Source organism: Penicillium antarcticum (assembly GCF_028974205.1).
Source record: "Penicillium antarcticum strain IBT 31339 chromosome Unknown utg000008l_segment0_segment0, whole genome shotgun sequence".
Lineage (NCBI taxonomy): Eukaryota > Fungi > Ascomycota > Eurotiomycetes > Eurotiales > Aspergillaceae > Penicillium > Penicillium antarcticum.
Genome location: NW_026695306.1, coordinates 790,420 through 813,199, shown reverse-complemented (window position 1 = coordinate 813,199; position 22,780 = coordinate 790,420). Strand labels below are relative to the sequence as shown.

The following is a 22,780-nucleotide window of genomic DNA, read 5'->3' as shown; positions in this document are numbered from 1 at the left end:
GCGAACAATCTCTTATGTAACGGCAATGTAGACATCAATCCGCCCCCTATTCATTGACTTGAACACGCAGCAAGCCAATTTGATGCACTTGAATTAAAACAATTCTCAGAAAAACAGAAACTGGAATTGGTCTACTTTTGAGTCTCTATTTTAGTTTCTACTAAAGGCAGCCTAGGGTCGATTTTATAAGACATGCTAGCATTGAGGAAATGAATTCAAGCACAGCGTCTTCATTCAGTAGCGTTTCTAATGTCGCTATTGCGTCATAACGAACTCTCTAAGCGACTCCCTGGAGGGATTGAGGGGCCATATAATGCCAAGCTCCAAAGTAACCCAAGGGGCAGCGATCTCCATTTCTAAAAGTGGATTTGATCGATTGAAGGAACGATCACTACACATGTAGTAAGCCAGAGAGGTCTGGACTGACATCACATTATTTACTAAGGCTCTAGCTGCCTTGCAACTGCTGAATACAGATTTGAATCATTATTTATAGTCAGGCCGTAAAGATATTTAAAGGCACTATCCCCCAAGTCATGGATCGTTTCCTATTCATCTCATCTTCACCGAACATCCATACCGAGGAAACCTCTTCAAATCCACTGCCATATATATTCTATCAACATGTTCAAGTCTATCGTTCCCGCCTTGTTGGTAGCAACTATCCTTCCAACCACCCTAGCAAAGACATGCTCTGCTGTCGGCGCCATGGCAGACAACTCTGTTGTAGGACTCGGTCCCCAAGGAGTGAGCAACAGTGTTCACCTATACGATCCTGATGGAAACGAGATCGGTTCAACCGACAGCAATGCCTGCACCGACCTCCTTTACATTGAAGGAGACGGACTGACAGACAAATTCGCATGGGCGGCCAGCTGTAATCTCACCAAGTTTAAGTACGCCGATCATCTTTTGATACATTTGACTTAACGAGTGACTTTGATCTGACCTTCTTCTCTTTCTTTTAGAGAATGCCATGGTGCTTACGGTACTCAGACTCATATCGAAGGTTTGGAGCCTAAACATGACTCTGAGTTCTACGGTGTTGGCATCGCCACTGGCTCCCAATGCAAAGTGGAGTTCGAATGCTAAGGCACAGGGAACGACATTGAGCTAGTAAAGATGATGGCAAACGATCTTGGTTACCTTCTGCGATATAGGGCCGAAACGTCCCTGGCCTGAGAGATTGCAATGGAGCCTCTTGCCTCCATCTTTACATAACCCATCCATTTGTTCTGTTTATAGTCTGGCTTTGTTTGTCTTGCTCTATCCCAATTGATTTTCCATTCATTCTCTTGAGACAAAATAGTTATTTTCAGTCGTAACAGCTCCAGCTGTGCCGAACTTGCCTCTTGCTACTTGCTTCTCTCCATGATATGTAACGGTATCATTTATCATTATTCGGCCCAACCCTCGCTCACTGGTGATGTGAGCAAAGACGTTCACCCCTATTATGTTGTGAGTTGTAAAAGGCCAAGTAGAGCTAGAGCCCGAGAGCTGCCCATGTTGCAGCACTAAGTGTAGGTTACATTGTAGCTGCTTATATGCGTATTCTCCTACTACCCTGGTCTATGCAATCAAGATCATCCTGGTTCTTTCCAAAAGAAGACTTTGTCTCCCAGCGTGCTCTGTTGCAACCAGTCAGGGTGATTTTATCGTGTAATTTTCTTCTAGTGGTTACTGACCACGATTTGGCGTGGTTATCAATCAAAGACTTCTGGTGTTTACACTGTAAACTCCAAATAGAGAATATCGGCCCATACGATGTTTAGCTGCATTTCTGCAAGATCGTGTTGTGTGATGCATCGGGATCTTCGGGATTTATGCTCTTCTAACACATGCCAGAAGGTCTGAAAAAACTTGAAGGAAACCATAAGCTCTTACCTCCCGAGACTTTGAAGTTAAAGGTCAGGATGCGTATTTTGATGAGCTTCTTCTTAGCCAATGTTGGCGAATATAGGATATCCGAATAGCTGAAATCTCGCTTTCTATATCTACTGACTTATTGGACTTATTTATAGCGCCGGGACGCCTTGTCTTAGCGTGTCTCTAGAAAGTTGTTCCAAATGATTTGGGGGGAAAAGATTACGGTCATGATGAAGGTAACCTACAATGACGTAACCAACGAGGATGACGAGATAGTCCTTACAGAGGAAAAAACAACTATGATACGGAGCTTTGCTCTTTATTTTTGAATTCTCGACTATATCGTCGTTGTCACGATTATGATCAGTGGGATTAAGATGATAATGATCCGGAGGGAGGCATATTTCCACGATCAATGAAGCCTCTCTTACAAACTTGTGGATAGACCTGATATTGAAGTCAATGTCACTGATAAGGAGTTATTCTTGAGTCATCAACCAGGGGAGAGCTGGACTGACCAATTTGCCTTTCGTTTTAGTGAATGACACGACAATACAGCGATCAGTGATTCCTATCGATTCTAGTATTAGGGTGGCTGCATTGAATAGTGGATTTGTGAAAGTCTAGAAGAATATGCTAAACTCACTGTGAAAAAGCCACCCTGGAGGGTTGATGTTGTTGATCCTGTTGGCAACGGAGGAAAACCGGACACCATCATTCCTGGGTCTCATAGGGTTGAGTTTGCATCGTTGACAAATAGGATTCTGGACGTAGATTTACTGCTTGTTATCCTATTTCCCAACCAAGACCTCCATTCTGCAATATAGATGTACATAGGTAGAGTAATTTACAAACTATTTTACATGCACTAGTGTTGTACAATGACCCAACACCTCTGACTCTGGGTGTTGAGCCGCACTGGGTCAATAATACCAGAGGGACTCGCCTTTAAATCCTTCCAACGGCGACTCCTTCCTGCATTTCTCCATATTCCATCTCCTCCACCCAACTTCTAACATTGTCACAAGCCCCTTCCGGCTGGCGTTTATATTGCAGAAGGAAGCCCTGTATCTCCGCAAGACTAAACTGCCTCTCGGGTAGACACCCCGCAAAATGTACTGCCATCTCGTTCATCCTTGTCATCTCCCTCTTTTGCTCTCCCAACGAAAAGTCCACATTCTGGTACATGTCACTATACAAGCTTAAAAAGAGATCCCGCAGCTCCTCTTGCGAAGGGAGCTCAAAGCGAACATGAATATCCACACGACCAGGTCGAATCAGCGCGCGATCCAACTGCTGCGGCGCATTCGTCGTCATAATCAATATGCGGCCCTCATGAGACGAGACCCCATCAATGGCATTGAGCAACCCAGATAGAGAAACAGATGTGTTTGGTGTTTTGCTCGGCGATCTTGAAGTGGAATTTTGACCGGAATCGGAGTCATCTCTGTTCAGCCCTGCGGCATCGACATCCTCCAACAGCACCACACACCGCGCAGGCACCTCGGAAAACAGACTGGTGAAGTGCGATTCTGTCATTGTTGGATCGAGCAAGCTCAAGACATATATGTCCAGACCGAAGACGCCTGCAATTGCAGAAGCGAGGCTCGTCTTGCCTGTTCCCGGAGGCCCGGAAAACAGATATCCACGCCGATACGGGATGCCGTGGTTGGCATACCATTGCCTCGTATGTGGATGGAGGTACTCGTTGATATCTCGTAAAAGAGCCTGTTTCTTGTGCTTATCAAGAATAACAGTAGAAATATCTCTGGATGGACGTGAAGCAACGGAACTCCAACGGATGATGCCTTGGGAATAAGCCGTCGTGCGGTAAATAGTGATACTAGACACCGAAACTGTACGACTGTAGGCGCGAACTTCGTCCAGGAATTTTTTCATCGGTGAAAGTGACAGACTGAGACACTGCAGTTTCAAGGGGGTGTTCATATCCAATTGCGGAGGACGGATACTGTCAGGACTACTCGCTGCATGGCTAAAAAGCATCCATGTCTGCTTGAAGCGGAAGAAACGGGATCCGTGGAAGGGCTTCAATTCCAAAATTGAATTGTCTTCTACCTGTCGGTAGCTGATCAGCTTGTCGGAATCCAGCGGCGGAGACCGGATTAGAGTCTTGTCGGAGTCGGAATTGTTGGTTGTTTGTGCCAGGACGGAGAGAAAGTTGCGATTTCGAAATACATGGTCATTCATCCAGCGGATGATATCATTGTAAAGGGGATCCTCTGCTCTTACGTGTACTGTTGAGAGGCATATGTTTTCTGCATAGTTGTATAGTACGTGCCCAGCAGAGCGCAGGGAAGTGATCAGACCGACCACAAAAAGTCCGGAGTTGACAAAGAAAAGAGGATCCCGATTTATAGTTTTGCGGATCAATTCCACAAGGGTGTGGATTACACCTCGACTGGTAGACATGATCAATTTTATATCGTTGTTGTCGGATACAAGGGAGAATTTCTACACCGCCCTAGTTGGTCTGTGCATTTATTACACTGTCAACTCGAGAACCACGATGGGTATTTCAGTTGCTATTTCAACTGCTGTCATTGCTTTCCTTTTTCTACGATGAAAAATATTGATTTGTTGGAGCAGAATTCTGCTCCAACAAATAAATTCAAAAATAGAATTTCGCAACAAGATCCCCTAAGTCGTCTGAGTGCCAATCAACATCGGAACAAGGGGTGGAATCCGTTGCATCCCGTTGATAAGAGGACGCATCTGCTCTTCGTACCCTTTCAGCTCGGCAGCAAGATTGCCTCGATGCTTGTTGATCTCGCCCGCCAACATATAGGCGCTAGCCATGGCTAACCTGGTGGCTGTGCCTGTGGGGCCAGTTGCGTAGCCTGCATCGCCGACTAACGCAAAGCGTCCCTTGTATAAATTTGCACTTTTGATTAGGAGCATTTCACTGGCGTAGAAGTCCTCTGCTTCCGTCATACCCTGCATGACTTGGTCAGATTTCCAGCCTGCGCCTTTGTAATGCCGAGCGAGAAAAATCTTCAGTTCCTCGGTGCCGAGTTTGTTCGCCTTGCGAAATTGGAGGACAGAGTCGTGACCGCTGGGTGGGCTCATTCCTATCAACGTCACGCGATTGCCACTAGTGGCATCGGGGCCAATACAAATGGTGCGTCCTCCAACGAATGGCGCTGTATCCCTCGCCTATCTGGTGATCGTCAAGAAGGTCCTTCTTTATGGAAAATAAAGCTATTAAAGCATTCACCGGGTGGATATAGTCTCGTACACCACAGCCTATTCCATCACAGGCGACAACGAGAACATACTGCGAGGACGGAGTTCCGTTCATGAAGTCGATGGTAACAGGCCCATTGCGATGTTCATCTTGCTGCATAGAAGCAATTTGCTCGGCGAAAACATAATTGATAGCCTCATGGTCCTTCGTCAGGTCGAAGAGAATGTGCGCCAGATCACCACGGAGAATCTCATACTCGGAGACAAGCGATTGTTGATCGTGGTTTCCGGTGGCTTTCATGGTGCCGTAAGGTCGGCCATTCTCACGTACAATGCTGATGCCTTCCATGGGCACGATTTTGGCTCGCACGGCTTCCTTCATTCCGGGCATTCTCCGCATCACCGAAACACCGGTCGTCCGGATATTGATGTTTTGCCCGCTGGTTCGCATTTGTGGGAACAGTTCGATGACTGTTATTTTTGCACCCATTTTGGCAAACCAGTAGGCTGCTGTTGGGCCTGTAATGGATGCGCCCACGATCAAAACTCTCAGGTTTGACATTATGGGTTGGCGATGAGGTGAGACAACTTTGCGTCTAAATACATTTATTTCAATCACAATGATTAGAAAAAAATTCTACATTACATAGCACCACGCAAGAGATTCACCCAGGCATCAGAACGGTGAGAGACCCGAGATAACACAGCGGTTGATTGGCTGAAAGACGCAGGCCCGAGCAATGGACCACTCACAGCTGTCACGGACCAATGCTTTTTTTGGGTTGAGTATAGTTTGTTGTTTCAAGAATTCAGTCATTGCTACCTGCCTTGTGCTTGGTGATCCTGCATCAATTGATCCTAAAATATCCAATCGTCTACATTGATCTCGGAATTGGGACCCGCTTCGAAACCAATGCTCTCCGACAGACTGTCGAGTGATGTATTGGCATCACTTGCAGAGAATGGGTGTGATGATGCCGCATCGGTGAAATATTTCAAGTTGCCTCCTTTATCTTGTCTCTTCTCTCTTCTTTCTATCAAATTTCGCAAGGTGCAGACAAAATCTGGCTCCGGGCACCACCGCTCAGACGGGAAGTATCCCAAGCCTTCAGAGCAAGACGCCGAAGTGCCACATGCAGCACTTGCTTGCTGTTGAAGATTTTATCGTGTCCGGTGGTTTTGTGCGATACTTGCCCAAGCAGCATCGATTTCTCCAAGGGATAGCAAATCACGTCTTTTCGCCAACGTAGTCAGGATAAGAATGAAGGAATCAAGCGCCCCCCAAAAAAAGTATGGTAACATGTGCCACTGATACCTGATGGTACCTCTGCAGGCATGAACTGCCGCATCAGTGTCCAAAGACTTTGCGCGAGCTGGAAGAGCTCCTTCCGCTCTTTGTCGGTGACAGTCTGATCTCTGACTTTCGGAAGGCAGATTTTGAGGCACATAGTTATCAAAAACGACTGAAGAAGACCGTTAGTGAGAAAGTGCAGTGGGTCAACAACGCTTCACAATAGCGGATGAACTTTTCTTCGATCTCGCTTTCTGTTGTGCTCAGTACCTTCTCCGCTCCGTGTTGATCTGCGAAGTTCCAAGGGGCTGTACCGTTGATTGGCTGTCCTGATCTGGCTAGGGATTTTCCAATGTGTGCGCGCGCCAGACGGAAAATCACTGGTTTTTCTGTAATTTGTGGCCAAATCTGTTCATCATTGATGTTCAAGGGTGGCTGAGTATCCTATGATTCAGGCAGACTGAGAAAGCCAATACCGGCAAATTGGCTCGCTCTACCATACAGCGGAACAATCTGGTAACATAACCGTTGCCTTATCTCCACATCAAATGGTGGCAGGCCCAGCTTCTCTCCGTCCCGGTGGAGACCTATGCGTTGGCCTATGGAGGCCGCGATCCCCGTCAGGATCCAGTATGTGCGGATCGTAGATGAACAATACATTTTGCGTTCAGTTTAAGAAGAACGTTTCTAAAATAGGCACTATTCACGAGCTGATAGTGTCAGAGGTGTAGCACACCTCACCGGATGGTGTTACTCAGAAAATAGGTTGTTTGGCAGCTTATTTGCCAATGTGGACGGCTGTCGACTAATTATGAAAGAGAAGCAAGTGATTGCTTCTAGCTGCGCGGTGCTCTACGCGCTTTAACCTAAGACGGCATAGAAACCAATGGATTTGGATCTTTTTGTGTCGTCGTCTTCGTGAAGCAAGCACGGCTTGCTTAAATAGCACGATTACCTTCATGCGTAGACTTCCGTGCTAGCGCTGATTCCTCCTATCGTCGGGGGTCCCCCAATATTCCCTATATTCCCCCTAATTGGGAAATTACGTTGAGACTCAGGCTCAACTTTTTGGGGCAATGTTATAGTAGAGAGTGGGGCACTCTCTTCCAAAAAGTTTGCTCCAATCATGTTCCCTCTTCGAACGCTCCCCGTTCGACCTTCGTTATCTTATCTCTTCTTCGTCAGGTGAAAGAACACACCACCTTGGGTTTTTTGTCAATCCCTTTTTATCACATAAAAAATCATCACGTTGCGTAAAATAATACTCATTTCGTGCTGTAGTGTCAGGCTCCGCCCTCGCAGGCAAAGCCTGGGGCCCCCCGATTTCGATAATATAAATATATATCTGTGTCCCACAGCATTTCCGAACATAAATCGATCCCCGGACAACGGGAACACATTAGGTACTGCGACAGATCCACTGTCGGTCGACTCCACCATGATGTCCAACATTTGGCGAAATTGAAGAACCGTCGCTGGAGCGCCGCCGCTTCGCTGCCAACGTCAACACTATGACACCTCACGGCTGGACAGAAGAAAGAGGCAAAGAGCTTGCAGTACAGAGATTTCGGTTGTCTTGAGAAACGATGCATTCACAAGAGCTTGCCGCGTGGCAAAGTGGAGCCGTTGCATCAACGTAGAGCGCGTCTGTCCGAATTGAGTATTACATCCTTCCTCCGACATTCAAAAGACCGCGGCGTTGTATATTGCCGACAACACACAATCATTAGGTTTCGATGACATTCCAGGACGTTGCGAAACTAAGTCAATCATTTTGCCGGTTGATGGAATATGTACAACTTTGCAGAGAGGCTCCACGTTTTCAATATGCGTATTCCATAGAAACATGGCATCTCTATGGCTCAGATGATACCGAAGAAGGCTTTGTGGCAAGCCTATGAACACGCCCGTCAACGGATCTGGTGTGACACGTCCAGCGATACGGATATCGCCAAAGGCTATGTCATCCTCATCCTCATCATCAGACATGTGTTGAATCTCATGCTCTCCAACATTGTACTACATATGGCTGTCGATATATCTTAATCCTCCCTGGCCAGGCAAAAGTTTACCGGTTTTTGGCGCTCCAGGCCTGATACCCGATGCCGAATCCCGAGGTGCGTCTCTTCGACGGTTGATATCTCAGCGTTCAGCAGCCCATTTTGCTGTAGAATAGACTCATACCGGGCCAGTCTTTCAAACATCTCGTCGCTCAAATTTTCTTATTCGAGTCCGTGGCTGAGGTACTTGGTAGGTGCACTGGTAGCCACCCTTGCGGCATCGAGAACAAATCGGGGCCAATTTGTCACATTCAGCATTCCGCTTGGCCCAGGTCTGGCAACTGTATGACATGGCAGACTGAGATAGGCCGCCACTGCCGCTTCTATGAAGTCCTCCACGGGTGCTCGGTGCCGGGGCAATGGGGACTAGCCCACTATGCTTTTGCCCGTCGGTCGCCATCCAGCCCTAGCCGATCAAGCAGCCCGCAACGCCCTTGTAGTCTTCTGCTCAGTATGCATAATTTCACCCAGGGAGTTGTGGTATTTTCCATGAGAGTGATGGTGAGAATTCGGCGTGTCGCGTTGAGCCGAGCGGCAGTGCTCAAACAGCCCCGTCACCGCTCGGTGAAGCATACAGAAGAAAAAGGCAAATAGCCACAATCTAGTCTTGCAGGCCTCGTCCACGGAAGCATCAAAAAGAGTGGGGCAGCTGATCTGTGTTCTACGTGTCGCAGATATTCCTGCATGTTTGTGCTCTCATGAAGTATACCAGGGGTTTAATGCGTTTCAGCTAAGCCAGACCGCGCCCAGCGCCACTTGCAGTGCGCCGCTTATTTTGACCGTTTCTCCTGCTCACCGCATTATTGTATTCCTGTCATCGATTGTCGTGCTGTGAACCTCCTTTATTTTTTTTGGGCTTAAATAATGACTTATGATTGGTTCTTAACTAAAGATCAGAGAGATCTAGGTGAAATGCGTGAGCGTGGTTGGCTTTCATACACGCCTCGTGCCTCGGTGCCAAAGAAAGATAAAATGTCCTGTTTTTCTTGAATGTTCAGTAGGAAATCCAAGCATCTAGAACTCACATCATCTTCGTTATCTTGATTGATCATCTCGTCATCCAGACCAAAAGTTCGCACAAATCACAATGACCGTTACTCGGGATAAATATGTTTTTGGCAGAGATAAAAAAGAATCAGAGCGGTCAGCCAGAGCTCCCAGGTCCAGCCTAATTGCAATATGTCTAATCAAAACTGCCAATTAACCCTCCAGACTCGACGCACAGCACAGCCTGTTATCCAAAGTGACCGGAAACATCCTCATCCACCCCTCAATTCCCAAAGACGGTATATTTTCTGTTGCAGACGTGGGTACTGGAACCGGGTAAGTCTGCTGTCGACCTCTTATAATACGAAGACTAATTTATGCATTTATGACAAGTATCTGGCTGAAGGATGTTTCGAAAGGATTGAACAAGACAAACACCAACTGTTACTACCACGGTTTTGACATCTCCGCGGATCAATTCCCTGATGATACGGGAAATCTCAAATTTTCTGCCCAGGACATAACATTGCCATTTCCCGAAGAACACTGGAATCGGTATGATCTGGTCCACGTCCGTCTGCTTGTAGCTGCAATTGATGAAGCCGACTACAAAGCCGCAATATCAAACCTATCTGCCATCCTAAGTATCGCCCAATGATCACTCAATCTTGCTACCATGAACACTAATCACCTATCCTTCCCCTCCTGAAGAGCCCGGTGGTTTTCTTCAATGGGAGGAAATTGACGAAGAAACATACCTATCACCAGACAACGCTGTCATTCGGGAGATACGCCGGTGCTTCGACTTTTCATTGAAAGCCGAGGGTAAATGCTTTGCGGCATCAGCCAAAGTTTTTGAAGAATGCACCGCGGCTGGGTTCTGGAATGTCGTGAGACTACATTATCGCTCAGACTCAAATAGTGATCTCCGCCTTGAGACAGAGAGCAGGCTAGCCGCAATAATTGCAACGTTGTATGCGAATCTTTTGTGGCGATCTAAGCAGGTCGCCGACGAGGCAGCGGCATCGAAACAAGCTCAGACGTTGATCGAGCAGCATCGGCGTCTTTGTGCAGAGGGAAAATCTCCACCGTTGACATTGATGAGGGTTGTTGCCCAGAAACCATACCGACCACGCCTATGATAGCGGTATTTGAGTTCAGTTACCAAGAGATACTTTCATGAATACCGTTGATAGATATGCAAATGGCTAATAGTATTGAAATCCAACTAGAGTATAAGAATGAAAACAAGGACTCATTTCTGGCGTCTTCTTGCATGGGGACATTGTTCCAATCTCAACCCAACCATTCTAGAAAGCCCGGAGTAAAATAACTGATAATAGCATCAGCCCCGGCGCGAGCAATAACCTCGGTTGTCTCAAGAGCCATGGTCTCCAGGTCAAAAACACCAGCACTGGCAGCTGCATGAATCATGGCGAATTCGCCAGATACTTGCATGGCTACGACTGGCACGTTAGATATACCTTTGGCATCGCTAATTATATCAGCCCAGCCTGGCTTGACAATGATCATATCAGAGCCCTCATTCATGTCGCGGAGCATGGCCTTATGAGCCAGTTTACGAGCGGGAGGCGGCAACAAGTAGCGCTTGTGCTCATCGGTAACAAGTTTTGACGAGACAGCCTCACGGAAAGGTCCGTAGAGACAACTGGCATATTTTGCAGAATACGACATAATGGCGACTTTTCCTTCGAGTCGGGCCTCGATGAGCTTGAGTTTGATTGCGCGGATACGACCGTCACTCATGTCTGATGGAGCGACGCAGTTGGCACCGGCCCGGGCGAAAGACAGTGCCATATTGGAGACGCGCGCGATGGTTGCCTCATTGTCTACCGTGCCGTCTTCGAAGAGCACTGAGCTGTGTCCGTGGTCCGTATATTCACAAAGACTTACATCTGCAATAACATATAGCTCGGGAAAGGCTTGGCGAATGGGTGGAATGGCGGGTCTGATAGGACCATCAATACTGTCTGCCATCGAGCCGATGTTGTCTTTTGTGTGAATATTGAGCAAAGTGCCGAATAAAATTACTGAGTGAAGACCCTTCAAGACCAATTCGGATAGAAAAGGTAACAGTTTGTTCAGTCCTCGTATGTACTGGCCAGGAAGGCCTGGAATAGGCTCTTCCATGTTTGGATCGGCAGACAAGAAAACAGGATAGATGAACATTGACTGCATGTGTGATTAGCATATAAAGTAATTGAAAACTTGTACTGGTGTTCTCACTTTGTGAATTTGCCGCTCTGCTTGCCACATAGCTGACACCGTATGATTGTAGCCGCTCTTGAGCTGACTAGAGATTTGAGCTGTGCCATCCTGAGCCCATTGCATCTTACTGTCAACGCAAGAGGAATCCTGAGCTATCGGTGAAGGCTCTGGAACTATCATTATGTGGTTGCAAATGGGTAGTGTTTTGCATGTCAACGTACAGAGAGGAGGGCTGAGAATTTATGTTCTCAGAATTGTCATTTCATGTCAGAAATTAAGGTAATCGCATCGCCAAGATTTCTTGTGCACCCGAGAGATATTTTGTTGAGTGGATTTATTTTGCGAGACGCATGAAGTGAAACCTGTATACGCACAAATGTGATAGGTGAGTCTTACATAGGTATAGCTGAGATTTTTACTTTTTTGATCGCCTTGTCTTTCGATCCCGATCGTATACTCTCATTGGTAGGCTAAAGAAAATGAAACAGGTGGTCCTGTGCTTGGGCAGGGTTATTATTCTGCAGGTAAAACAGGGCTGGCTGAGTGCATGCATGGCCGCTGGGCAATTTAACCCAGTGCAGTTTCCGGCATGACTCTCATGCACAAACAAAATGAGGCACTGCATATAGTCAGAAATACCCATTTCAATCCTGGCCAGGAGATTGCTCTTGATTCTAGGGTAGTAGATCTTTAAATGACACGTGTCTTAGTTTCTGTGTTGATCTCATTTATGAATCCTGTTGTCGCCTGCTGCACCAGATGCACTGATAGCCCTGGGGCTTTGGCGGGTGGATTGACACACCATATGATTAATTCAAGGACCATAATCTCCATGGCAATTAACCTATAAACGTGACAGCCAATGTGCAACTGTACCTTGGATAGCTGTATCTCTGGTCGTTGCTTTACGGTTAGACTACGCCGATGTAGCTATCAGTGGTATGCTGTGGTGTGCTTTCTCGAGTCTGGTTGAGAGGTTGCTCGACCTGTGTCAGGAAACAAATGAGCGAGAATTCTGCTGTGTCTTATAAATTCATGGTAGCGGTGCTTCACATCTATCGGTATGACCTTGTCCGCAAGTTGTTCCATAATATACTCGCCAGTCGGGGGTGTGAATGGGGAATTGAGTTTCTTTGACCCAGAAAAGGAACCATGAAATCCTTAAAAGCATCGAAGACGGACGGATTGCCACTAGCAAACAGATGGTTGCCACATCTAATTTGTGGGGATGGAAAGACTGTAGACATAAGGCGGGGCCCCGCATTGTTAGGTCCCGACCCGCGGTAAATCCGGGGAATCCGGGGAATGGGGGGAACCAAGCGGAAACTTAGATGTGCTATATCTAAAGCGAATCTCGCACTTCTTCTTTATGATCGATTTTTTTTTTCAACTTGATTGTTGCTAATTCCAAATGTCTTCTTCCACTGTGATTCATGACTCCTCCGACCCATTGGGTCAGCAAAAGGGACTACAACAGTTCAAGCATGTTGAGCGAGTTGAAAAACCCTCCAATGAAGACCTGACGTATGAAAATGATGAGGAGCCCGAACTTCATGCGCAGACATATATCGCGTTGGCTGCCATGTTTCTTCTCAACCTGGTCCAAGTCTTCGCTCTTCTGGGGCCACCGTCAGGTGTATGCCAATGACGTTCTTAACCCTACATTTTTTGACATTGACATGCTGAAAATTTTTCTCAAAAGCTGTCCTATATCGAAAAGGACCTCAATGATACACTCAACGGGACATGGGTGCCAAATTCCCTCTCGCTTGTTCAAGCGGTGCTCGCTCCTCTCATTTCCTCCGCGTCGGACACCTTCCAAGCCCGCAAAGTACTCCTGGTTGTTCCAGCTATTATATCATTCATTGGATGTGCAATCGCACCTGGTTCAGGCAGTATATATCGCCTGATTGCAGCCCAAGTCCTGATCGGGTTCGGGTTTGCTACGGTACCCTTGGCATACTGTATCCCCAGTGAGATTATCCCACGAAAGTGGAGACCTAGTATGTTTACGATCTGACAAAGGTTGATGCTATGAATCTCTAATGAGCTATCATATAGTGGCTCAGGCTTTCATGAATATTGCGGCTGCTCTAGGTGCTTGTGCAGGACCTTTGATTATTGGGTCGTTGACCAAGAAGAACCCGCACACCGGCTGGCGTTACTTTTACGTGAGATTTCCCGTATCTTTTTCTGCAATTTAAAGTTATCTGACAGACTTTCAGTGGATTCAGATGGCTCTCTGGGGAATGACTGCAGTCTGTCTTTTTGTTGGTTACAGACCACCGAAGCGACACACTCGCTTAGATCACCTGTCGTTCTATGAGAAGCTCGGCCGGTTGGATATTCCCGGAATGTTCTTACTTACAGCAGGGCTAACACTGCTACTGACTGGCCTTAATCTGGGCGGTGGTCTGTATCCATGGGCCAGTGCCACGGTATTGGCGACCTTGATTATCGGGATTCTCGCCTTGATTGCTTTTGGTATTTATGAGTGGAGATTTACCACAACTGGCATTCTTCACCATGACCTGTTTAAAGGTCCAAACCACGGTGGCCGTACTTTCGGAATCTGCATTGGTCTTATCTTTATCGAGGGTGTTCTGCTCTTTGCATTTGTCATCTTTTATCCAGTCTTGTGAGTATAACTTTCTTCGAAGGCAACCTCTCTTAATATACTAACAATTGGTCTTAATAGAACAAAAACTTTGTTTGAAACAGACCCATTCCTCAATGCTGCCCGACAACAACCATATTGGATTGCCTCAGCTTTGAGCACTTTGGTATACGGATACGCAAGCGTCAAATTTCGAACTATCCGATTTCCCATGATTGCCGGATTTGTCATATTAACAGGTGGTATTGTGGGACTAACAACTATTCAGCCTGGCAATGACTTCAACGCCCTTGCATTCGCTGCTCTAACAGGTCTCGGGTTTGGTGCGCCACTCATTCTAATTATCGCCGGAGTTCAGCTGTCGGTCCCACATCATCTCATTGCCACAGCCACGGCTGCAACTACATGCTCTCGGGCTGTCGCTGCGGCTGTATTTACAGCTATCGCTTCTGCGGCTATGAATAGCAGACTGGAGAAGTATATCCCTACATACACAGCCAAAGCCGCTCTAGAGGCAGGACTTCCTAAATCTTCTCTCGTTGGCTTTATCAAAGCTCTCACATCTGAAGATACTGCGGCTCTCCAGAAAGTTGCTGGCGTCAGTTCCCACATTATTGAGGCGGGGGTCATGGCCCTCAAGCAGGCTTACGCAGATGGAGTTAGGATTGTCTTCATTATAGCAGCGCCTTTTGGCGTGGTAGCTATCTTAGCATGTATCTTCTTGGGTGATTTGAAGAGTGTTATGAACTATGGAGTCGATGCCCCAGTCGAGAATCTGCAGGCCAAGCATTCTCGACAGGACAATGTCTAGCGGTGACTGAATACAAACCGGTATATTAAGGTTCTTTCCACATAGAATGGCAGATACCTTGAATGTAAAACACCCTCAATACCCGTAACAAAATGCAGTATTTTTGTAAATCGGTTATACTTCCGCACTCGTCTTACTTTGCTCAACCCCAATCCCAAACCCGGCATTCGAATTGCGCTACATCTAGTATCTTTTCATAACATTATATAGCAAAGACCCCATTGCTTCGAAGTAATTTATTATCAAGCTCTTGTGAATTTTTCTCTTCCACTTCCAATGCCCATACATTATTTATTTAATTACAATGTCACCTCCGACTTCCCCGAAATACTGAGTGGCAGGCCAGCTTAATTGCTGCCTAAGAACGGAGCCTCGATGAAGGAAGGCTTCAAAAGCTGATCAATCTGAGATTAGCAAGGCTGGCTAACTTGGCATGTGGGAGTATGTTTTCATACATTGCGGAGGATGAACTCTGGGTGAAGGAATTGGGACTTTTCGATATTTGATGGTTGTAGGTGGGATTGGGACCTATGAATAATCAGTCAATGTGTATCTCTTTAAGGTCAAACCGGTTCCAACTCACATTATTAGCATAAAGATCCGCATATGTAGATTCCGCTTCCTTCTCGATTTTGCGCATCAACTTGCGAAGCTCTGCTGTCTGTCGAGGAATGAAAAATAAAGGTAGTTGGTTTTTAGGAAGGAGCTTTTTGTAGCTATACCATTTTACTGCCGTCGACTCGAGATTGTAGTTTTTCTTCACCAGCCATGATAATAGCTCTAGATGGGCGTAGGCCAGAAATGAGGCATGATCAACACACTCGTTGACCCTTGCGGCGTGGAGGAGTCGACCGTCCGACTCCGCCCGAAGAGCGTACTTGTGAAGTATCTTTCGAACGGATATCCTATTTAGTCGATTTCGTTGTAAATTTGTTGCAATGCTTTCCGTGATGATGGCCAAGTGTCTTAATAAGTCAAAGCCTGGGGGTGGTAGGTGCTGAGGCGCACCTTGAGACGCCATTGAAAGATGTTTGTAGCCACTATCAATTTAAAAGGCAGTTTTTGAAAGATGGGTGACTTGACTATTTTGGTGGCCATACGTACATAAAGGTGAAGTCATGACGTAGTCAAAATTGCTCGAGAGGGTCGCCTTGGGTTTTCCTATTTCGAATCTGTAACAATAAACTGAACTAAACCATTCTCGGTCTCATCAACTTTAAGCCCCAAAGTTTTCAAGGCAATTTTGATTGACTTGTCGGGTCTTCATTTTCCGTTCCTTCCTCCAAACGCCTCCCAGTCTGTCTTTTTGACCCCCGTTTTGGATACCCTCTCCTATTCAGACTCTATAGTGTCTTTAATTCCACTCACAGTCTCATCTTTACATTACTGAGGCATATTTTGATTCCTTTCGATTGCCCGTGAGGTGAAGGGACATAGCCTCGTATTCTAACCGAGTAGTACAGGACTAAAGATATTCCGTATCTAGGTCGAAAACAGACTAGCGCGTCTTGGCAGTGGGACCAGATGAACAATTGAAGAGTACCTAGTTCCATTCACTATCACGGTACTATAACGAGGACTCATTAGCAGTATAAAATGACTATGACGACGGTTCTGTTGAAATGATGCCACAGTCAGCTAAAACGACTTGTGTCCGCGAATTAAAAACAGTCTGGGATAACTTTATAACTGAGGTCGCAATTGACTGCACTTTAAAGTGCGTTTAATTGAGATAAAGAATATGAAACCCCTCAAAGTTCCATTCCGCCATTCCTGGACATTTTTGTTCTTGAATGAGTTGCAGACATCTAGCATTAACCCCTCAGGTAAATGTGGACACAGATGGGGAAGATGGCCCACTGCAAGAGCACCTGGCGGCTGAAGCACCGTGGATCAATATCACGTGTATCATTACATCATTCCGCATTTGGACCCAAGAGAGTCGACAAAGGAGCTCTGGTCCATGCAACCAAATGTGGGGAGCAGGCAGGCAGCTGGGGCTTGACCCATGTTTACAGCACCCACAAACTTCAATGCTGCTGGAATGATCCCTCTCTGCTTCTCAAACTCCCCACTTTCTGATATTATGTGGAGTTAGGGCTTAGTTGGCTTGCCCTTAGTTACCACATCATCACAGGCATCACACTCGTTATAACCCCTTTGCACATAGATGACAGCCGCCTCGACAATAATTTCTTTCTTCGGTCATGGGGGGGAATAATAGATAGTTTTCGGAGACATTCTGGTCTCTAGATAAGTGGGGAGTCATGTGCTAATGCGGGCCCTATATTGTATAGGGACCACCTCCCTTGCGGGGTAGGCGGGAGGCCCCTAGAAACGATGAGTGCTTGTTCCAATAGCGCAAATGGTTGCAGGGAGGCGCATCGGGACGCAAATCGTCACAATGGCTGCACTGAAGCAAATAATCCATAATTCTCTATTCATAGGAGAATCACATTACTATTGCAATGAATAATTAGAATACAAGCAATTGGTCAAGATCATTCATGAAAATATCACTGCCCAGTTCTCCATCGCCTGGGCATTCAACCTCGCCCTGCTGCATTGAGAAAAATTGAGAGCCAGACTTGCACAACCGTGCACCTTGGCCTGACTCTGCTTGAAATTGTGAGGGCGAGAAAGAGTGAGAACCTGGTATACGGGAGCCTCCAAGCTGTGAAATGGTCTCATATCGCAGATCTGGTTGGTGCTCCTGATTGGTGGTCCTATCCCCTTCAAACAATCTATATAGGCCTGAGACATTCTTGGGTTGGTCGGCTAATGAAGATTCATCGTGGTCCGAATCGCGATTGTCCTTTCCCGGCGGAGGCAATAATCGTCGAATCTCAGAATAGAATGAATAAAGTGCACTCCATCGCGGCACTTCATGGTCGATTCCTTGTGGTAGAGGTAGGTTCAACATTTGATATGATAGCTCGAAGCTGTTGCCATCGTTGGCATAGTGAGACGCTCGACTAGCGGGGCTCTTGTAAGTTATTGAATTTTGACCAGCAATCGCTTACAATACATCGATCTGGAACCCGTACCTTTTATTAGAGGCCCTAGGCGAGCATATTTCCCCCCTTTTGCGACAATAAGTGCATTGGGTACGCGGCGGGGCCATGTCACATCGCCTCTTGCGAGCATGACAGGCACTGCATGCTGGTTTCCCTGCTATTCTGCCTCGTCTTTTGCTTGATTTAGAGGCCATCTTTGGGTTTGCAGTTTGTATCGATGGTGCGTCTTTCATTTTTGCAGAGTTTTGAATTTCGGGGTATCATTCTTAAGTACATTGGCCTGCAACGTTGGTTTGGATGGGATAAGCCCCACATTCCATATCACTCGCTCCTTTGGGTCGGCGACAGCCATTAGAAATAGAGATAGTACTCGTCTATAAAATAATATAAGACGACTGTCTCATCCGATATCCTCTGACTCCATGAAATTGCTATCTCTGTTGTCCACCGCAACCTATACAGTTCCACATGTCGCGTGAGAAACACGACGGATGACCGACAAGCGTTGCATCTTTTCAAGCTACTATAAAAATCATTGAAAATCATTGGAACATGCAAGATGGTAAGTAGGTAACATTTGGAGACCTATCATGGGATGTTAAAACAAATCTTGCGTTTCGTCAACAATCGCCAACAGCGTCGAAGCCAAACTCTGCGAGATCCTCCAATGACTAACCCTCTGCAACAAATCAATAATACGAAACAACGACCCCAAAGCCAACCTTCTCGGCAATAGCACACTTGATTGTTCAGGCAATATACCAACGCCATCAATACCTTCCAACAACAACTCCTCAAAATGAAAATTATCCGTGCTATCAACAGTGACAGGCTCTTCATCCTTGTCGCTGAAACACGCAAAACAAGCCCAAACAAGACCACAGTAGTACAAGCAAAGTGGGACATGAATTGCCGACTCGGCACCAGCGGGGAGCGACTCGAAGTTCTTCTGGATGAGCATGGCGTGAAGGATACATCGTTTTGCGTCGGCTGAGCGGACCCATGATCGCACGTAGGGGCTGGATTTTTGTGCTGCTTCGTGGCCGTCCCGGTCACAGGCTATTTCTATCGCGTTGAAGTCTGCGTGTAAGGCTATGAATATTGAGTGCCAAAGAATCATCAGATTTCGCCAGGATGGCTTGCTTTGGGCTTTGGGTGCGTAGTCCACGTGCCAGGTTGTTAGGAGGGCACGGCATTCTGTTATTGAGGTGTTGCCTTCACTGGATAATGCGCTGATTGATTCTAGCATTCCGCTCAGAGCAAAGTCGCCGGGTGTGGAGGTGGGATTGTTATGAAACCGGGATTGGGATCGGGATCGGGTGTTCGCTGAGGATTGTTGGGAGCAGGAGGTTGTTGGCTGTCGGGACTGGTTCTCTGCCATTAGTGATTTCCAGTGGATAGCTGTTGATGCTGCGAAGAGCTCGTTTGATGATATTTGAGGTAATCGGCTGAGGGAGTGGCGAAGAAGGGGTTCGTGGTGATGAATCCGTGCGAGTTCGGCGTCGTGAATGTGGAGGCCGAGGACAATTCTGTGAATTTTAGTTGGCATATAAGATCACTGTTAGGGCACATTAATACCGCATACCGCATGTTCACCTCGGTTTTGATCCATGAACTCCAAGCATCTTGTAACTCGTCGCCATCTAGGTCGAGGATGTTGCTGTCTGCATGTCTTGAATGAAACAGCTTGGCTTTGCGAGCCCACTTTATGCTGTCAGATCAAAATCACAAGTTCTTCTTGTTTGAATACTTACAGCAATCAAACTCCCATGGAATATTTCAATCCCAAACAGGTCTTTCGGTCGCTAGGTTCCGGGTAAAAAGTTAGTTTGATAGATTATATCTTCAATGGGGAATCGAGGTAAAGAGGCAATGAAAGATGCACATACCCCCACTAGTAGGCCAAACGTTTGACCGATAAGTGAAGCTTGCAGTGCTATTGTGGATGTGTACCCTGGTGTGGAAAGGTAAGTGTCCCACTGCAACAGTTAGCGAATTCGGTCACGTTCATTTCTTGGGCAGAATACCGATGCAAGTATGGCTTTGTTGAGCCGCTCGAACATGCTAACTCCGTGAGCTAGTGCACGGGTAGATCCAATGAACAGACTGCCTATAGAGCATATCGAAAGAAGCAGTATCGAATTTTGGATGCCGGGCCGGAATGTGGGCATATGCACAACCGGGAATAGAGCGTGGAATTTTGAAAAGTAAGTTTGAATGCAAAGGTCCTATTGATAAGTCAACAAATCGAGTCAGCGACAAAGGAAAGACCGAAAATACAAGAAATGTGGTAGATGGCAGGATTCCAGATGGCACTGATGGCTGCAGACGTTCCGCGAGTCTTTCCCGGTAAGCATCGTTTATATCATGGCCCTCCTGGTGCACCACAGGGGTCATCTGACCCGAGGATGAAACAAACTCGCAAAATGTATGCCATTTACGTTGGAGTAAACTATCATACTGACGTTGGCCCACATGCTCGTCACAAGTTTGGCCGAGACGCTGGGGTCGACCGGCGGGTATTTCTGGTGGCGTCTGCAATGCAGGGAAATGCTCCGATGCTTCATTGAGAAGGGTCATGTTAACAGCATCCAGATCAAAGAGTTCTCCAGTCAATAGGGCATCCCAATCTTGGTCAGGCTGGCAATCCCACAAGGCGGATTGTGAGCTCCCGCGCCAATCATCACCCGTTTCCAAAGAGAATAAGGACGTCAGGGGCGTCATTTGACTATTCTGTAAACCATCTCCAGGGGCAGGAATCATGGGGGGCTGCTGATCAATTGGTGTACTATGAGATGGGGACAAGGGAGCTAGCATGTTCCCTGTCATCAACCCGGGTTCCATTTGGTCCGGAGCTATCAACTCCATGCGAGGTTGGGTCATCAAATGCTCATCGCTTCTGTTCTGCTCATCATCGTCCCCAACTGGTCCTTTCATCTTTGACACTTCACATCCCTCATTGATAGTGGGGTGAGACCTTGAATGTCGCAGCAAAGTATCCCTTCACAGCATCAGTGCTGGCCTTGACAAGCCCCTATGTATCTTCGAGTGACTTACTGGCGGGCAAATACTTTGTGACACAAAGGGCAATTGAAAGGTCGCTCTTTGGTGTGAGACCGGAGGTGCCGGGCCAGATGCTCCGCTTTCTTGAATGCCCGAGTGCAGACGGGACAAATCCGTTCTTCCTGGGAGGTCTTGCGCCTGCGCTGGGCCTTGAAGCCTGAGTCCGTCATTCTTGACCAGGACGTTGATACATTTTGCGGCATATCGCACATTTGTCGTTACCGGTAGACTCCATGGATTGAGGGGGATGTGTCCATAGGAGGTTTGGCGAAAGCATATTCCTCCCGCTGTCGTGGCGAACCCCGCCCCCCCAATATTTCAATGTCACGAAATTACAGCCAATAAAATGCAGGGCGGTAGGAGATAGAGTTAGACTAATTATCATGCAATGGATATTGCAGAGTCTCGTACCGAGCTATGTATAGAAAGGTGAACAAAAAGGAGCGACGTTGAATATGTGGGATCTATCTTGCGGGGTTTATGTCATTCAGTGCTGAACTCGGTTTTTGGTTGCTCCAACTCCTTCAATCTCCACCTCGACAATATCTCCATGGGTAAGGAACTCCTTACGGAAATAACCTACACCGGATGGAGTCCCAGTCATAACCAAGGTCCCCTTTCGGAGCGTCGTACCACGGGAAAGGTGACTGATGAGCTGACGAACACTCCAGATCATATCACCGGTGCTGGTCTCTTGCTTGACAACGCCGTTAACCTTGGTGGTCAGATTTAATACCTGGGGATCTGGTATTTCGCGTGCCGCCACGATCGCATGGCCAATTGGCGCAAATTTATCGAACGATTTGGCGTAGCAGAACTGACCACCCGAGGCTTCGGGTCGCTGGAAATTCCGAGCGGACAGATCGTTTCCAGCTGTGTAGCCCAAAACATAGTCCAGTGCATCTTCCTCCGACACGTTTTTAGCATCTTTGCTGATCACGATGGTCAATTCGCCCTCGTAGTCGAGAAGCTCACGCGCATCTGGGTGGATGTCAATTGTTTCAAAGGGTCCGGCAAGTGCGTCTGCGGGCTTGGTGAAAATGACCGGGTAGGTAGGGACAGGGAGCTATTTTCCAAATTTAGTGGCTATTAGTTGAGAATGGGTCTACTCAATACTAACATTGGCCTCCTTCGCGTGTTGGTTGTAATTCAATCCAATACACATGATGATTGGAACACTTTCCAAGGGACACTCGAGCTTGAAAACGGTCAAATTTATACTTGAGTCTCTGGGAGTTGAACCTACTGTTTCAACCTGTACAGTCTCCTCTGTAGTTTCCAGTTTGGTGAAAGGAGACCCATTCAGTTTCCGCACAGTATACTTCCCGTTGACAGAGGCCACGAGATCTCCATAGTAAGTTCGCGAGCCAGCCGAGAACCGGACGAGTTTGGTGAATGCAGACATTTCAAATCAATATCGAGTTATGTCCCTTGTAATCCTAAGCGTTTGGGATAGAATATATAGAGGCAGCGGTGGGGCTTATGCTCTCTCTGCACATGTGGGATCAATCCTGACACCAAGCGCACACCAAACTATAAGTGGGGAAGGGGGAAGTCTTAACACATATAAGACTATTAACCCCACTGCTACCTGGTAGCATACCACGAATAACTTCTGATTCAGTCACCACGGAG

General features: G+C 46.9%; 12 protein-coding genes across 12 annotated transcripts; 3 read left to right on the top strand and 9 right to left on the bottom strand.

Moving 5' to 3' along the window:
• Positions 1-624: 624 nt before the first annotated feature.
• N7508_007838 (uncharacterized protein) lies at positions 625-930 on the top strand (the record flags this gene model as incomplete). The annotated part of the gene is made up of 1 exon (XM_058465902.1): positions 625-930. One exon carries the CDS (start codon positions 625-627, stop codon positions 928-930), a length of 306 nt encoding a protein of 101 aa, XP_058317230.1.
• Positions 931-2,814: 1,884 nt separating this feature from the next.
• On the bottom strand, positions 2,815-4,296 carry N7508_007837 (BCS1 and AAA domain-containing protein; the record flags this gene model as incomplete). The annotated part of the gene is made up of 1 exon (XM_058465901.1): positions 2,815-4,296. The coding sequence occupies one exon, from the start codon at positions 4,294-4,296 to the stop codon at positions 2,815-2,817; it is 1,482 nt and encodes a 493-aa protein (XP_058317229.1).
• A 228-nt stretch (positions 4,297-4,524) lies between these two features.
• On the bottom strand, positions 4,525-5,632 carry N7508_007836 (uncharacterized protein; the record flags this gene model as incomplete). The annotated part of the gene is made up of 2 exons (XM_058465900.1): positions 4,525-5,040; positions 5,102-5,632. The coding sequence occupies 2 exons, from the start codon at positions 5,630-5,632 to the stop codon at positions 4,525-4,527; spliced, it is 1,047 nt and encodes a 348-aa protein (XP_058317228.1).
• Positions 5,633-5,928: 296 nt separating this feature from the next.
• Positions 5,929-6,518, bottom strand: N7508_007835 (uncharacterized protein; the record flags this gene model as incomplete). Its single annotated transcript, XM_058465899.1, has 3 exons — positions 5,929-6,100; positions 6,130-6,304; positions 6,386-6,518. The coding sequence occupies 3 exons, from the start codon at positions 6,516-6,518 to the stop codon at positions 5,929-5,931; spliced, it is 480 nt and encodes a 159-aa protein (XP_058317227.1).
• A 5-nt stretch (positions 6,519-6,523) lies between these two features.
• On the bottom strand, positions 6,524-7,021 carry N7508_007834 (fungal specific transcription factor domain-containing protein; the record flags this gene model as incomplete). The annotated part of the gene is made up of 2 exons (XM_058465898.1): positions 6,524-6,750; positions 6,823-7,021. 2 exons carry the CDS (start codon positions 7,019-7,021, stop codon positions 6,524-6,526), a joined length of 426 nt encoding a protein of 141 aa, XP_058317226.1.
• Positions 7,022-8,044: 1,023 nt separating this feature from the next.
• Positions 8,045-8,821, bottom strand: N7508_007833 (Zn(II)2Cys6 transcription factor domain-containing protein; the record flags this gene model as incomplete). Its single annotated transcript, XM_058465897.1, has 3 exons — positions 8,045-8,380; positions 8,434-8,526; positions 8,564-8,821. The coding sequence occupies 3 exons, from the start codon at positions 8,819-8,821 to the stop codon at positions 8,045-8,047; spliced, it is 687 nt and encodes a 228-aa protein (XP_058317225.1).
• A 687-nt stretch (positions 8,822-9,508) lies between these two features.
• N7508_007832 (class I SAM-dependent methyltransferase) lies at positions 9,509-10,550 on the top strand (the record flags this gene model as incomplete). Its single annotated transcript, XM_058465896.1, has 4 exons — positions 9,509-9,564; positions 9,634-9,744; positions 9,802-10,052; positions 10,120-10,550. 4 exons carry the CDS (start codon positions 9,509-9,511, stop codon positions 10,548-10,550), a joined length of 849 nt encoding a protein of 282 aa, XP_058317224.1.
• A 154-nt stretch (positions 10,551-10,704) lies between these two features.
• Positions 10,705-11,760, bottom strand: N7508_007831 (Porphobilinogen synthase; the record flags this gene model as incomplete). Its single annotated transcript, XM_058465895.1, has 2 exons — positions 10,705-11,601; positions 11,656-11,760. 2 exons carry the CDS (start codon positions 11,758-11,760, stop codon positions 10,705-10,707), a joined length of 1,002 nt encoding a protein of 333 aa, XP_058317223.1.
• Positions 11,761-13,048: 1,288 nt separating this feature from the next.
• Positions 13,049-15,065, top strand: N7508_007830 (trichothecene efflux pump; the record flags this gene model as incomplete). The annotated part of the gene is made up of 5 exons (XM_058465894.1): positions 13,049-13,273; positions 13,340-13,640; positions 13,699-13,808; positions 13,863-14,275; positions 14,336-15,065. The coding sequence occupies 5 exons, from the start codon at positions 13,049-13,051 to the stop codon at positions 15,063-15,065; spliced, it is 1,779 nt and encodes a 592-aa protein (XP_058317222.1).
• Positions 15,066-15,412: 347 nt separating this feature from the next.
• N7508_007829 (uncharacterized protein) lies at positions 15,413-15,835 on the bottom strand (the record flags this gene model as incomplete). The annotated part of the gene is made up of 3 exons (XM_058465893.1): positions 15,413-15,469; positions 15,649-15,726; positions 15,788-15,835. The coding sequence occupies 3 exons, from the start codon at positions 15,833-15,835 to the stop codon at positions 15,413-15,415; spliced, it is 183 nt and encodes a 60-aa protein (XP_058317221.1).
• Positions 15,836-18,680: 2,845 nt separating this feature from the next.
• Positions 18,681-21,019, bottom strand: N7508_007828 (transcription factor domain-containing protein; the record flags this gene model as incomplete). Its single annotated transcript, XM_058465892.1, has 6 exons — positions 18,681-19,611; positions 19,668-19,786; positions 19,837-19,887; positions 19,972-20,061; positions 20,110-20,310; positions 20,363-21,019. 6 exons carry the CDS (start codon positions 21,017-21,019, stop codon positions 18,681-18,683), a joined length of 2,049 nt encoding a protein of 682 aa, XP_058317220.1.
• Positions 21,020-21,632: 613 nt separating this feature from the next.
• Positions 21,633-22,550, bottom strand: N7508_007827 (fumarylacetoacetate hydrolase family protein; the record flags this gene model as incomplete). The annotated part of the gene is made up of 3 exons (XM_058465891.1): positions 21,633-22,211; positions 22,266-22,343; positions 22,392-22,550. The coding sequence occupies 3 exons, from the start codon at positions 22,548-22,550 to the stop codon at positions 21,633-21,635; spliced, it is 816 nt and encodes a 271-aa protein (XP_058317219.1).
• Positions 22,551-22,780: the final 230 nt, after the last annotated feature.